This window comes from Anolis sagrei, chromosome 1 (assembly GCF_037176765.1).
Source record: "Anolis sagrei isolate rAnoSag1 chromosome 1, rAnoSag1.mat, whole genome shotgun sequence".
NCBI lineage: Eukaryota > Metazoa > Chordata > Lepidosauria > Squamata > Dactyloidae > Anolis > Anolis sagrei.
In genome coordinates, this window is record NC_090021.1 from 237,248,607 (window position 1) to 237,265,414 (window position 16,808).

A 16,808-nucleotide genomic window follows, 5' to 3' on the forward strand; every position below is an offset into this window, starting at 1 on the left:
ATGCCTGCCATAAGTGCAGGTGAAACATCAGGAGAGAATGCTTCTAGAACATGGCCATATAACCCGAAAAACCTACAGCAACCCAGTGATTCTGGCCGTGAAAGCCTTTGACAATACATCAAGTTAGGAAAGCAAATTAAACTGATGTTCAAAGTCCTAAGGGTACAAACTAGTATTCAGGTTCATTAAACAAGCCAGGAAGTCAATTAGGAGTGCCAGTACAAGGTTTCACAGGTATCAAGCAGGGTTTAAAAGTTCAGCAGAGTATAAGACAGGGTCACAAGAATCAGGTCTGGATATTGAGAACCAACCCAGGGGTCACAACCAAGATAGAGCTCCCATCATTCAACTTTACTGTTCCCAAAGAGGAACCATCCCTCTTTTTATGCAGAGATACTCAGCTGGTGCTCAATCACCAGGCCTTTGCCACCAATTTTTGCAGCCTGTCAGTCATTACTCAGGAAGGGACCTCTTCCAAACTGGAGCCAGATTAACCCCTTTCAAGCACTCAGCAGCAGCTGAACCAAACCAAACAAACTGCTGGACATGACACAATGGCATATTTGGCTTCATGGGAATTGTGCCAGGGGTACTCTTAGTATCACAAATGCAACTTGTTTTTTTTAGGCCGATGTCTCAGCTTTCCAGTTGGATTCAACCTAATATCACCTCTGCCTTGGGGTATCTGTATATTACAAGTAGCTAGGAAACATCTTTTTGTTGTTGATAATTCTGTAATGTGGTACTGCTGTTTGTTTTTCCTAATCTCAAATGGAATCAAAGAAATTTACTAACCAAGAATGCAAAAATCTGGAAACGTATTTATAACTGGCCAAAGGAAAGAAAAGGGTGGTGATTCCCCCCTAAAATGTCTTGTCCAGATTTCTTTAGACAATGTTTTCCATTGCATTCCTTTGAGTTTAGGGGAGTGTGACTTCCCTGAGGGTTTCCGTAGCAAAGAGGAGATTTGAATTCTGTTTTCCCATAATCCTGTTCCAACATTCAAGTCGTTGTGTTATGTCAGCTATCAAAACTGCTATTTCCAGAGGTGATGCAGTTCCAAAGACGGCAAGACAAGTTTACAATGGAATTGCACTTTGTACATATAGATGCAAATGTAGAAATCATTGTTGTAACTGAGAAATTAAAAAAAACACTTCCATACTGAGATGAGACTCGAGCGTTTATGTGACTTATGTGTCTGCTCAATCTGCTGCTCTCTCCCACATATAGAATCATTACAGCTTGGGATGTTTTTGAATGACAAATCCCACATGGCTATTTTTCTACAGAAAATTGCATTTTTCTGAACAGAAACCATAGGGGGAGGGACATGATTCTAGTGCAGAAATGCAGTTTTCTGCATGCACACATCCTATGTGGGCTTGTACTAAAACATTATGTGAGACATTTATTTTTCTGAATTAAGATTGAAGGCTTTGCTCTGAGACAGGAATGCAAATTATGATTATCCTGCTGTTGAAAGGATTCACTTCCCCTTGGTTCTGTGGTTTCCAACCATTGGGCCTTCCGGTGTTTTGGATTTCAACTCCCAGAAATCCCAGCCAGCTTGCCAGCTGTTAGGAACTGTGGGAGCCGAAGTCCTAAACACTTGGAGACCCAAAGTTTGGGAACCACTGCTTTACATGATCCATAAATTGTGGCATACCAGATGTCAGTTGCCAGTAAGACAAAGAAACAAAGAGACAATTTATTTGATGGATTAAAACAATGAAAATGTATTTATGTTCATCAGAAGCAGGAAACAACAAGTCCCATCTAGCAATGACTTTGTCCCATTTACATGAGGCACAACTTAAGTGCCTCCACATAAAAGAAGAAATAAACACACATAATGTATTTATTCTGAAACTAGTGGGGAGAGCATTTCAATCCACACAGGTATTTTGTAACTTGGAAGTTGCTACACCTGAAGAAAAAGGTTCAAAGAGAAATGGTAGTACAAAGTGGATCAATGGAAAGACATTTGCAGGTTTGGTAGTTATCAGATTTCAGCTCAGCAAGAACAAGAAGTGGTTATCTTATTGGAGAAATTAATCACATCAGTTGCTGGCTTATTATGAAACTATTCCAACACCGCTGTACATGTTCACTAGGCCAGATCATCAATTGTTCAATTGGTGCAACTCCCCCAGTTCCATCACTAATGCTGACAGAAATAGGGTTCAGATTGCTTCCTCTGTCATCATTTACATTTGCTCCAGGATTCTATTCGGGGCATCTGCACATGTGACTTTTCCTTATGCATGCAGATGTCCTTTTACCAGTTCTGTCTGAACTGGCATTCTCTTTCTCCCTATACAACACAAACCAATCCAAAATTGTCCACATGGGTAGCTGAGATAGTGAAACTTTTGCATTCTGGCAGTTCAATGTACACAAACTTTGACTCATGCACAAAATGGTTAAACATTGTGTATAAAACTAACTCTAGGCTATGTGTATAAGATGTATATGCTAATTAGTATTTCAGACTTGGGCTCCATCTCCAAGATATCTCATGGTTCCAAGACCCAAAATACAGAACACCTCCGGTCCCAATCATTTTGCATAAGGTAAACTCAGCCTGCTTACTTATGTTGCTCCTGTTCCCCAGAATGCTGAAACTTGAAGCAGCTTATAAAACAAAAAGATACAAGTTGAAACATATATAAGGCTTTTCCCGACTGGGTGGAAAAAGTGAGAGCTCTTGTAACATTGCTCCTTGCTTGTTAAGAGAATTGCAACATGGTTATAGCCGCCTCTGCATCCACTCACTACCAGGGCAGCCAAGCCAGCTCAATTGCCCCACTGGTCTGGCTAGTCACTAGTGGCTATGAAACCCCCAGAGTGGAGAGGAAAAAGGAGAAGGGTGATTGTCTCTCCTCCCACTGTAGTTTGTCATAAGACAACAAAATCTATTCACTCACTCAGGGAAAGGGACAAGGAATCCAGGATAAACTGTGATATATCCTGGAGATATATATTTTAAAAAACAGATATAAAGATCATAACTCAGGAGGGGGCACAGGGGAGGATTTAGACCAAGCACAATCCAAAGACCTGAAGGCCTCAAAGGCAGAGCAAGCGGAAGATAACATGGTACATGTCACAATTGCTGGGAAAGCAGAAGAAGACTGCAACAAATGAGAAGCCACTGTCATCATGTTAACCATGCCACTGTTTGGGAGCCTCATTCTGTGAAGACTGCGTGTTGATCGGCTGCGCACTGACTTCCACACATTAAAAAACCTCATGTAAAGGCATCTTCCAAGAAAAATAAAACAAAACAAAAGTCCCATGGCAATCAGCCAACACCATTCTTGGCATTGAATGTTTGCCACTGTGTTTTAGTTTGCTGGAAGCCACTCTGAGTCCCTTCAGGTTATAATTAAAGTATTATTATTATTATTATTATTATTATTGTTATTATTAATTATCCACTCCATGCAGTCATGCTGGCCACATGACCTTGTCTACAGACAATGTCGACTCTTCGACTTAGAAATGGAGACGAGCATTAACCCTCAGAGTCAGACACGACTGTCAGAGGAAAACCTTTACGTTTACATATTGGTATATTATAGCACATAGATGAGAACCTTCCTGTATACTTCTATTATGTTTTTACAAATTTAAAATTTAAAAACTTGGGACAATCATTTTTAGCTATCAATATAATCATCTCTTAACTCAAGTCTCTGCAACATCTCCTCTTTCCATGAGACTTAAGTATAATTTTTTTCAGAATTGGCTGAGATCTGTTTTAGCTTCACATAAGCTTGGAAAAGTTATTTGTCTGGACTACAACTTCCAAGCAATTTTGGTGCCGGTGTGGTCAGTAGCTGTGCCAGCTCAGAGATCCTGTCAGCTGTTGTCCAAAATGCTAGCTTTTCCAAGTTCTAGGCCCCATTCAGTTATGGTCAACTGTGGTAGCAGAGGTGTAAAGCAACACAGTCACTTCTTTGAAAAATAATCATAGTGAGGCTCTACCAGTAATTTGTATGCCAATTATTCAGATAAAGTGCCCCTCCCTATGCCTGCTGAGTCTACTGAGATGCAACAACATGACCAAACTCTGAATCATTTCCCCCCCACCCTTTACTTTTCAAATGTATTAATTGACTGCCTGCCTTCATCATGGCTTTATTGAAGTCTGAATGAAGTACTTTGAAACATTATTATATTAGTTTCTCGGGGCAAGTTTGCATAGAATGGTTGCATAAGCTACAGCAACAAGTGAATAGGACAACACTGTTTCAAAAGAAGCTTTGAAGCATTGATTTTACACCTACACTCCAGATTAGTAACAATGCCCATTCCAAGCTTGCTCCCTCCTCCCTATGACTTCCCCTTGGTTGGGTAGCAGCCCAACCAATGTTGTAACATGAGCTCTGGAAAGGGCATGGAGACAAAGTATTGTGAGTAGGTGTGAGAAACAATGGCACTCGGCTTGGTATCTTTGGGTGGTTGGCTATTAGGGCGTAGCCTAACCTACCTGCTTTGCTGCAGGGTTTTATTCCCATTTGGTTATGCTGTCAACTCTGCTCTGGCACCAAAAGAACAGATGCTATCTGGTTAGTTACCTCCTGATTTGTATGAATCAAGTTGCGATCCTCCAGATGTTGTTGACCGTATCTGCCATCAGCCTGGGTAGGATTCCAATTGTGAGGATCATGCAACCTGAACTCCCAATGAGCTGGTATTCATACTGATAATACTGAGCTATGATCTCCCTCTCTATAAGGTAGCCTCCTCTTTGGATTTCTGTTGGATTTCTGCTTAAGTCATAATAAAAGGTCTTCAGGTAAATCCAGGTCTCTCCATTTCCCTGTAATATGCTTAATTGGGAGGGATAGCCAATACTCCAAAAGACAGGAGCAGAATTCAAAACAATCTTAACAGATTAGAGAAATGGGCCAAAACTAACAAAATGAAGTTCAATGGGGACAAATGCAAGATACTCTACTTAGGCAGAAAAAAATGAAATGCAAAGATACAGAATGGGGGGCAATGCCTGGCTCGACAGCAGTACATATGAAAAAGATCTTGGAGTCCTTGTGGACAACAAGTTAAACATGAGCCAACAATGTCATATGATGGCAAAAAAGCCAATGGGATTTTGGCCTGCATAAATTGGAATATAGTGTCTAGATCCAGGGAAGTCACTCTATTCTGCCTTGGCTAGACCACATCTGGAATACTGTGTCCAATTCTGGGCACCACAATTGAAGAGAGATATTGACAAGCTGGAATGTGTCCAGAGGGGGGGGGTGACTAAAATGATCAAGAGTCCGGGGAACAAGCCCTATGAGAAGTGGCTTAAAGAACTGGGTATGTTTAGTCTTCAGAAGAGATGACTGAGAGGAGACATGATAGTCATAGGGAGGAGGGAGCAAGCTTGTTTTCTGCTGCCCTGGAGACTAGGACACGGAGCAATGCCGTCAAACTATAGGAACGAAGGTTCCACCTGAACATTAGGAAGAACTTCATAACTGTGAGAGTTGTTCAGCAGTGGAACTCTCTTCCCCAAAGTGTGGTGGAGGCTCCTTCTATGGAGGCTTTTAAACAGAGGCTGGATGGCCATCTGTTGGGGGTGCTTTGAACGTCATTGTCCTGCTTCTTGGCAGGGGGTTGGACTGGCTGGCCCATGAGGTCTCATCCAACTCTATGATTCTATAATGTCAGCCTCATGCTGGTGTAAGTATTTTCCCTCTTACTGCAATGGAAGTAGGGAAGAGTTGTGAACATAATCTCCCTCTGCCACTAAAAAACAGCAAAATGCCACTCATTTCTCAAAACAGAGGTAAATCTAATATATAATACAACAAATTAACATTTAATACAATAAATCAAGCCATTTAAGCCACATGTACAATGTTACTCTCATATCTGCAGAGCCAGTACTTGTAGATTCATTTATCAACATACAATAAAATAGCCAGGCACTTTCTAGGTCAGGGGTCCCCAAACTATGGCCCATGGGCCAGATGCAGCCCTCCAAAGTCATTTACTCACCTCCACCCTACACTTTAGACTTAAGTTCACCCTAAGTCTGAAATGACTTGAATACACCCAACAATGCTATACTTATTTGCGCTACAAATAAGATATATGCAATATGTACTGCCCCCCCCCCCCAACCGTTTGAGGGAACAGTAAACTGGCCCTCTGCTTAAAAATTTCAAGGACCCCCTGTGTCAATGAAGAACCACAGCAGTTAATGTGTAATTATAATGGTATCGTGTGAATAAGCTCCAGGTGAATAGTGTTTGGTATAGTGTGAATAAACCCTCTTTCCATTTTGGTGAGATGTTGTATTTCCATTGAAATTGTAGTTGTGTGCCTTCAGGTTGTTTACAGATTATAGCAATTCTAAGGGAAGCATATCATGGAGCTTTTGAGAACATTTATTCTGAGGTTTGCCATTGCCTCCCTATGATGTTGAGAGACTGATTTGCTCAAGGTTACAACATGGATTTCCATAGCTGACTAGTGGATTTGAACCCTTGTCCCTAAACTCTTGGTCCCACACTCAAACTACCACACCACAACAGCTCCCAATCTGCATCTACACACACATTTTTGCCCATTTTACACAAATTTCCATTCTTTCAGGTTCTCACTTCTGATGACCTATTTAATTTCATTCAGTGATGTCTAACTTGTCAAGCTAATTGGCCACTGCACATTTGGTGCCATGTGAGTGAAGGAAAAATTGAATCCTTTTACTGTCACTCAATCAAGGTTAGAAATCAGCGGTCTTATTGAATATAAACAATGGAGGAAATGCTGAGAGAGGCATCCAACACCCCGAGAGTCACAAGATTCTCATTACCCGGCTTAACAATGGATTTTAACCCGGAAATCATTTTTTATTGTTTTTAAACTGTTTTTATTATGAATTTTATTATGTGATTTAACCTGTTTTAAATGATGTATTTATGTGTTCGGCATCTAATTGTTGCCTACCAGTACGCCACCCTGAGTCGCCTTCAGGCTGAAAAGGGTGGGATAAAAATGTAGTAAATAAAATAAAATAAATAAATAATACCCCTGCTCTAAATCAGTTATGAGGAAGACCTAACTCAATGCACCTCTAAGGGCAGATGTGTCTGAGCCTAGCCTCTTCCCTTCAATGTCTGCTTTTGATGATGTGGGGAGCAAGCTGCCTACAATGATTTGGGATAGGGGATCCAATCATTGGTCATGTTATGAGACATGGGGCCTTCTGTACACAGGAGCTGTGTGTCAAAATGAGCTTGGGCAATTTTTTAGTTGGAAAAGGAGTGTGAACAAGAAAATTCATTGTGCAAGAGCAATAAAAACAATGTGACAGTGACAAGTGTGTACAAGATCATAGCAAGTATTGCCTCTAGAAAACATATGCTCTTGACATGTGGAGTAATACAGAATCAGAGCAAGATTTAGTAATAAAAGATCTCTGATACAAATGAAATAACAAGAATGTGATTTCACATAGATGCAAAGCTGATGTGAGGAAAAGGTGGCCCTCCAGATGTTTGTAAGACTACAACTCTTATCAGCTCTAGCCAGGATAGCCAATGGCTCTGAACAAATGGGAGCTGCAATTCAACATGAGTAGAAGGACAAACATCCCTCACATCTGCTGAAAAATAATGTGTATTAGTACCATCTAGCTTGGCTAAGATTACATAGACTGGCAAGCTCTGGCCTGGCAATGTGAATGACTGAAGCAATTTCTTCGTTGTGAACAATACCTGTGAAAAGACCAACTGCCATGCCTTTGTACAAATCTGTCATGAAACCACACTTGGAATGTGTTGCACAGATTTAGAAAACAGTGCATAGGAGTCAGATACGACTGGACTTAAATGCCAGGGGAAAACCTTTACCTTTACTAAATGGGAAAAGTATTACTTTGGGTGAAGAAAAAGTGCAAGCATGCATTACTCCCTATGAGAAAACATTACAAAATTATGCATGATGAAAGGGAGAAGGCAGTAGTTGTCCTCCCTTTCTTTTACTACTAACCAAATGGTGAACAAAATACACTTTAACTCACACTCCTATGTGGCATGCATTAAGGGACATATTTTCATTTATGATGGGAATGCCATCAGCTGAAGAGTTTTTGGAGCAATATATTTATGGAAATAAGTAACATGGAATTAAACATTGTCCCAGATGCTAGGTTAGCATTACTAATAGATGCTGAACTTAGAAATGAAAAAAAGAAAAGAACTGGTGATTATTTCATCCACAGTGGGGAGACTCATAATTGCAAGGAATTGGAAGATAGTAACCAATCTCATGCCTTAAATGATAACTATTAATGAAAATGAGGGTGTTCAGGGGGGAAATTAAAAAATCAGAATTTGATCCATACTTGTTGGGTTTCATCAAATATATTTTAGAAAGTAATAAGGGAAAACAATACAACCTTGTTGGTCGGGAATTTTGGACATGATATTTATTCACTGGTTGACTCATAAATTAATGGTGAAGGAAATGATACTTGTTCATGTTCAGGCCTTGGTGGTGAGGTTATGTGTTTGTAAAATGTCTATTGTTTTGTGTTCTGTTTACACTGTAATTTCTTAATGTATGTACATTTAAAATTATTAAAAAAGAAAAAAACTCATGCTCCCATACATTTTTCTTGACTTACCCTTTAGCATACAATGACTGGGAATTTTTCTCTAAACAGGGAAGAACTGTGTTCCTGCTTGCCAAAAATCCACACTAACAAAGTCCTTGTATAAAATCAGAACCAGATTTCTAGAAACCATGGTCACGTCCTGATCAAAGTAGACTCATTAAATCTGTGAGTCTTACAAAAGAGTTGTTTTACCAGTTTCCTGTCCATTTAAGATGTCTTTGTGATTTAGAATCTTTTGTCTAAATGAAATGTTATAGAAGGTAAGATACTATCAAACGCGCCAGCTATAATTATGTAATATGAGCTTCAGCAATTAATTTTTTATTACATGCATGTACAAAAAAGCTGGTGTCATTGGATCTTGTCTGGTCCCTCAAGACCACACACCACTTTTGTCATGAGAAAGAGGTTGCCCAACAAATTTAGCTTCCTCCGCAAAGCGATAGTAATCTCAAAGAATTCTGAAGTTAAACAGGAAATTCTGAACAAAAGCAGGAATACGTTTGCTATTATGCAGGCTTAAGCATGTTGAACTTTTAGATTTCCATGATCTGAGGTGGAAAACCTCTGGCTTTATAGATGCTTTCACTTGTCACTCTCATGATCCCAGTCAATGGTGATCATGGAAGCTGCAGCTCATCCTATGGAAGACCAAAGTACCTCATTTCTGCTGTAAAAGAAAAGTCTGGATGGTGGCAATGGAGCATTTCCTCTTAACTTTGAGGTTGAAGTCCAATATAAAGTATAATGCTGGAAGCAATTGTCTATCATCACATTTAAATGTCTTTCTTCAGACCTTTTCAGATAACCTGTCCAGTTTATAGTCCACAATGGGCTGACTACATGGTACAACTATACCTATTTCTTACACTGCTAGGGTTTTTTTTTTTTTGAGGGGGGAGTCATCACATTCCTACTGTCCCTTCACCCATGCAATGAATGTTTGAAGGGATTCCCATTAACACACTTGAAGAAACAGGAGAAAGAAAATAGAATAGCAGAAACAAAACGTAACATATTGTTTGCTTAAACTACTACTGCCCCCCTCCCTCCTCCAAAAATGAATCTGTTGTTGCTTTTGATGCTTGTTTATTATTGTTTAAACTGTTTTATGCTATTTTAATATGTTACTGTTCTGTTTTTAATTGTATGTTGCCTTAGGCTTGGCCCCATGTAAGCCGCCCCGAGTCCCCTTGGGGAGATGGAGGCAAGGTAGAGAAATAAAGAAGTTGTTGTTGTTGGTCTTCTTCTTCTTCGTCTTCTTCTATTCTTTATTTAGCACTCGAACCTTTAATGAAAACTTCAGGATTTCATTTTAAAAAAATCTCTGAAGGTAGATCTTTATATATAAATGCAAAATATTATTTTAACACCGGTCACACCCCCTTTTTAAATTAAGCACATCCAGCAGGTTAGGCTGCAGGTAGATTTATATGGAAGGATGTTTCCCTCTACTCTCTAACTTCAATGCTTGACAACATGGTAGCAATAAGAGTTCCTGAAATATATTTTGACAGAGCACTGGTGGTGGCCCAGATAAAACTCTTGGTTGGATGGGTAATTATTTCCTCCTCCAGTGCAGTTTTCCCACTGAAAAAGCTGCTCCTGGGTATTTCTTCACACTTTTATGAATAAGAGCCTGCATGCAGGATTACTACGTATCAAGGAGAATAACAAAAGGACATCCATTGGGAAAACAAGTATGGGTCTAAAGCAGTGTTTCTCAACCTTCCTAATGCCATGACCCCTTAATACAGTTCCTCATATTGTGGTGACCCCCAAACACTCCCCCCCCCCTGTTGCTACTTCATAACTGGAATTTGCCAAATACCCAATACGCCCAAATTTGAATACCAACGGGGTTGGGGGGGGGGATTGATTTTGTAATTTGGGAGATGTAGTTGCTGGGATTTATAGTTCACCTACAATCAAAGAGCATTCTGAACTCCACTAACGATGGAATTGAACCAAACTTGGCACACAGAACTCCCATATCCAACAGAAAATATTGGAAGGTTTGATGGATACTGATCTTGAGTTTTGGGAGTTGTAGTTCACCTACATCCAGAGAGTACTGTGGCTTCAAATAATGATGGATCTGGACCAAACGTGGCACTAATACTCAATATGCCCAAATGTGAACACTGCTGGAGTTTGGGAAATTAGACCTTGAAATTTGGGAGTTATAGTTTCTGGGATTTATAGTTCACCTACGATCAAAAAGCCCCTTGAATCCCACTAATGATAGAATTGAGCCAAACTTCCCACACAGAACCCCCATGACCAAGAGAAAATACTGTGTTTTCTGATGGTCTTTGGCGACCCCTCTGACACCCCCTTGCGACCCCTCCAGGGGTCCCGCCCCCCAGGTTAAGAAACACTGGTCTAAAGGATTCATTACTCTTTATCAGCATTGTGGTCCTGATCTTGATTAATATATACAGAAATATGCATGGCCAGACTAAATTACTAATTATTACATACTTTTCTGGTCAACTCTGACTAATGTTGAACTTGTCACAGAGTTCTCTTGGTCAGATTTATTAAGTTATTGCCTTTTGCTTGCACTGAGTGTTAACATCATCTAGTAGGTTTCCAGAGCTAAGCACAATGTAGGCCTCCAGATACTGTTGGATACTGCCAACTCCCAGTCCTTTGCATCTTTAGCTATGCTAACTAGGCTTGGTAGTACTTTCAGCCCATCAACAACCAGAGGGCAAATCATGTCTTATTCAGCCATTCTCTGAAGTATGTCACATTTCAGAGATTCCATGGCATTATTAAAAATAAGCGTATTCTAACCATTTTTAAAATGTTTAGATCTTTTCTCTTGCATTTAGTTCTTTTCTAATCAGCTCCCCAAGCTGCAGTTTACTTAGTCTGTGCATAAATCTGTCCCCACCTGTATGCACACCCTACTGTTATTAGTCAAAAATGTAAGAAAACTAGCTTGTCATCTTGTGCAATTTGGCTTCACTTGGAAACTCTTTATCAGGCTTCTTTGCAGATTGCAACAGGTGCGAAGAGGACACATATTTCAGAATGAATGGGGACTGATATAGTCGATGCATGAATTAAGAGATTCCAGAATCAGTATTCAGAAGGAAAGAAGATGCATGTTAAAGAAAAGATGTTTGGGAGTATTTCATTTTCTTTGAAACATCATTCTCTCCCCCCACCCACAGTGCACACTCACTTTATTTGGTATCCAGGTCTTGTGTCTTGCATTGGCACTATCAAAGAGCATAAAGTGGCACAACACCTCCTTGTATAACATGTTAGATCCATGTTATACAAGAGATAATTGGAATGTGAAATGTACTGGCTTAGTTAAATGGCTGTGTTCTTACAGATGCTGTCGGCTAGTTGGATTATTACATGCACACAAGTATGCACACACCTTCAACTCCCCTGTTGACTTCTAGCAGCCCCATCAATATCTTAGGACTTTATTAGTCAATGGATACTTGCCTAAGAAGTGGTTTGCCTTGACTGCCTGTCAGAAGGCGCCCTCTTCTGTCCAGAATCCAAAAGAGTGAGAACAGCAGTGAGAGACTAAGGATTCCCATTTTAACACTTTCAGCATAACTAAATTTCCATGGCACTTTGCAATCCACATAATCAGATTCCTACCTGTTGAAGCATCAGGCAACTCAGATTTTGAGGCAGGGCTATTTTTTGCTTTCATGGGGACTTGGAAAATATAAAATGCACTTTTATGTAGGAACAAAAAAAGGATCCAGAGGATTGGTCTCAGGCAGTAAAGTCAATTCACAAGAATGGCACACTGATCCAATGTCTCTTAGGTCAGTTTCATGATGTAGAAGGCATTTGCATGCCTGAGAAGCTAAGAGAGCCATAGAGGGCAAAGACAACTCCAAGTGATAATTTCCCATTGTTAAAAGAGAATAAAATAGGGATGGGAAGCATATGATCCTTCAGATATTGTTGGACTGTAACACTCACCAGCATTTCTCAGCTTTATGCATGCTACTTAGTACAGATGAGAATTTGTAATCCAATGCCTGCAAGACCTCATGATTCACATTTCAAAGAGATATTTGAAGCAAATGAAGCCTTAAAATTAGTTTTTCCTCTTGGTATAGAAATAATATTTCTCCAATCTAGTTGTTGTTTATTCATTCAGTCACTTCTGACTCTTTGTGACCTCATGGACCAGAACATGCCAGAGCTCCCTGTCGGCTGTCAAGCCAGTCACTTCAGGGATACCTTCCATCCATCTTGTCCTTGGTCAGCATCTCTTCCTTTTCCTTCCATTTTCCTCAGCATCATTCTCTTCTCCAAGCTTTCCTGTCTTCTCATTATGTGGCCAAAGCACTTCATATTTGCGTCTAATATCCTTCCCTCCAATGAGCAGCCGGGCATTATTTTCTGGAGTATGGCCTGGTTGGATTTTCTTGTGGTCCAAGGCACTCTCAGAATTTTCCTTCAACACAACAGTTAAACTGTCTATCTTCTCTTGCTCAGCCTTCCCTGTGGTCCAGCTCTCACATCCGTAGGTTACTACAGGGAATACCATTGCTTTAACTATGCTGACCTTCATTGCCAGTGTGATGTCTCTACTCTTCACTACTTTATCGAAATTGGTCATTGCTCTCCTCCAAAGAAGTAAAAGTCTTCTGATTACCTGACTGCAGTCTACATTTGCAGTAATCTTTGCACCTAGAAAAACAAAGTCTGTTACTGCCTCCATGTTTTCTCCCTCTATCAATCAGTCTGGTTGCCATAATCTTGGGTATTTTTATGTTTAACTGCAACCCAGCTTTTGAACTTACTTCTTTCACCTTGGTGATAAGGCTCCTCAGCTCCTCCTCACTTTCAGACATCAAAGTGGTATCATCTGCACATCTAAGGTAGTTCATATTTTGTCCAGCAATTTTAACTCCAGCCTTGGTGTCATCAAGCCCCGCATGTCGCATGATGTGTTCTGTATACAAGTTGAATAGGCAGGGTGAGAGTATACAGTCCGACTGTACGCTCTTCCCAATCTTGAACCTCTCTGTTGTTCTGTGGTCTGTTCTTATTGTTGCTACTTGGTTGTTATACAGATTCCTCAGGAGACAGACAAGGTGACTTGGTATCCCCACACCACCAAGAACATGCCACAATTTATTATGATCTACACCAGGGGTCCTCAAACTAAGGCCCAAGGTCTTAGTTTGAGGACCCCTGGTGTAGATCAAGGTCATTTACCAGCCCTTGCTCAAGGTCAACGGAAGTCTGAAATGTCCTGAAAGCACACAACAACAACAACAACAATCCTATCTCATCAGTCAAAAGCAGGCCCACACTTCCCATTGAAATACCAATAAGTTTATATTTGTTAAATTTGTTCTTCATGTTAATTATTGTATTGTTTTTAAGTGTTTTTTGCACTACAAATTATATATGTGCAGTGTGCATAGGAATTCATTCATGTTCTTTTTTTTCAAATTGTAATCCAGCCCTCCAACAGTTTGAGGGACTGTGACCTGGCTCTCTGTTTAAAAAGTTTGAGCACCCCTGATCTACACAGTCAACAGCTTCAGAATAGCCTTTGCATGATCTTGAGCATTAGCTTACTGGCATGTGAAATAAGTGCCACTGTATGAAAGTTGGATCAGTACAACCAATTCTAGTAACTGCTGACATTTTGGAGATCAACGTTTTTTGGCTCCAGTCAATCATGAACGATGAGCAGAGTTATAGTCCTAAATATCTCAAAGGAAACATGTAAGGAACAGTCACCTTATGCTGTCCAAACTGAAAATTCCTACACAGATGTACCTTCAGTTCACCTGGGAACAACCTGTCCTTGAGGAGCATATGGTCAAGAATGTAGTCCTGTTTGTACAACACAATTAATGCAATGCAGTTGTGTGATACAGAAAGAGCACCAGTCTTTGAATTATAGAGTAATAAAGAGTGCAATTCTGTCAGAGAAAGAATTTGGTTCTTCTCTGGATCACCTGAAGATATATTAGTAGCAGAAAACCAATTTCCTTCTGTGGATATGACCAACCATTATTCATCATTTAACATTCTTTATTGTCAACAGTGGTCCCATGTTGGCACATCAATAACTCTGGCACATTATGTTTACATAGGAAATATAACCAGGAATATAATAATTTTCACAGCAAAAACTGCAAATTCCTCCCCCAATGACAAGGGTAAGGCCACTCTTTAAGGACTCATGCTTATTTAATTTGGCAGTTCTCATAAGGCTATCCACTGAATTTGGCTTTTGTAGCCTCCTTCCTACCTTTCTCCAAATCCAAACACCCTACTCTGATACAATCATAGAGTTGAAAGTTACCACAAGTACTATCTGGTCCAACCCCTGCCATGTAAAATCCCATATTCTCAACCAGTAGGTCTCTTTATAATCATCTGCACTAATTTTTTTTCTTATCCTCTCTGCCTCATTCATCACATTTTCCCCATATCTTTGTTCATTTTACTCTGGGAGGGAGCAAAACCAAATGGACATCAAGGCAGCAAAAATCTTAGTGATTTCCACATCCACATTCACCTTCAGCATACAAAGTTCAGTGAAATGGCACCGGGGAAATTTGTTGGCCTTGCTTCCTGGCCTTGGAGTCCTTCATTTTTGTGGATGTGAGTTTCTAAAAGGACATCTCTGTTATCTTCTTCAAAAGGAGAAAGGAGGCTTTGCTGAAGTAAAAGGATGGGGGAGGAAAACATCACCTCAAAATATTACACTCAGGATTTGGCTTTCCCAGCTGCCCACTCCAGTTAAAGCAGGGCCTTGTTCTCTTGACTTGCAGGAGGCAGCAAGGATGCGGAGATCTACACCACCCTCCCCAGACGACACCGCAAGCTTCTTATTTATTCAGGTAGGCATCCAGCCACAGCTCCCCTGAATCCTTCAGCGAGCTGGAATGAGAGGAAAAAACAGGATTGAGTAGCTCAGGAAACATGCAAAAAACCAAAAGCACGGGGGGGGGGGGGAATCCTATTGGAACAAGGAATTTTGAAAATATTCTCATCCATCTATAAGCAGATTCAGGTTAGAACTAATCTTGATAGCCTGAAATAGAACAGCTGTTGGGAGGCAGAGAGGAGAACATGGAAAACCTAAGAACAGGTCAGGACCATCTCGTAGAGCAGGGGTCCCCAAACTACGGCCCGCGGGCCACTTCCGGCCCGCCAAGGGCCCCGATCCGGCCCGCGGAGGAGGAGGGCCCCCCCCCACACACAGTGCCCCTCCGTTGGCTGGCTCACGCTGTCCATGGGGCCCGATGGACAGCGTGAGCCAGCCAAGGGAGGCTGCTCCGCATGGTCTACTCATGAGTAAAGCACCTCGCGAAGTGCTTTACTCACAAGTAGGCCGCGCGGGCCTGCTCCCCCCTTGGCAGGGTCAAGCTATCTATCAGGCCTGATGGACAGTGTGAGCCAGCCAAGGGAGGCTGCTCTGCGTGGTCTACTTGCGAGTAAAGCACCTCGCGAGGTGCTTTACTCACAAGTAGGCCGCGCGGGCATGCTCCTCCCTTGGCAGGCTCAAGCTATCCTTCAGGCCTGATGGACAGCGTGAGCCAGCCATGGGAGGCTGCCCAGGCGCTACATGCAGTCATGCTGGCCACATGACCTTGGAGATGTCTATGGACAACGCTGGCTCTTCGACTTAGAAATGTAGATGAGCACCACAGAGTCAGACACGACTGGACTTCATGTCAGAGGAAAACCTTTAACCAGGAAAATTGTGGAATATCCAGGGTGGGAGAAAGAACTCTTGTCTGTTGGAGGTAGGTATGAATGTTTCAATTGGCCACCTTGATTGCCATTTCATAGCCTGACAGTTTTTAGGGAGAATCCTTAGTTGAGAGATGATTAGCTGGCCCTGATTGTTTCTTGTCTGGGTTCCCCTGTGTTTGAGTGTTGTTCTTTATTTAGTTATAATTTTAGAGTTTTTTAAATACTGGTAGCCAGATTTTTGGTCAGACTAGAAATAGGAAGATTTCCCATTCTCTGCTCCTGGAATTACTGCCTAAAGAGGGGTAGAAAGAACCCCCTCCCTCTCAGGGCCCTTCCACACAGCAAAATAAGATATGTGCAATGTGCAGAGGAATTTTTCAATTAATTTTTTTTAAAAAACAAAAACAAAACTATAGTCCGGCCCTCCATCGGTCTGAGGGACAGT

General features: G+C 41.0%; 1 protein-coding gene across 1 annotated transcript in view; it reads right to left on the bottom strand.

Moving 5' to 3' along the window:
* Positions 1 to 14,668: 14,668 nt before the first annotated feature.
* LOC132771973 (acyl-CoA (8-3)-desaturase-like) overlaps positions 14,669 to 16,808 on the bottom strand; it is a 31,042-nt gene continuing 28,902 nt past the window's right edge. Inside the window, exon 12 of the mRNA XM_060770603.2 lies at positions 14,669 to 15,544. Within this exon, the coding sequence (XP_060626586.2) occupies positions 15,493 to 15,544 (52 nt within the window). The 3' untranslated portion in view covers positions 14,669 to 15,492. The remainder of the gene's footprint in view (positions 15,545 to 16,808) is intronic.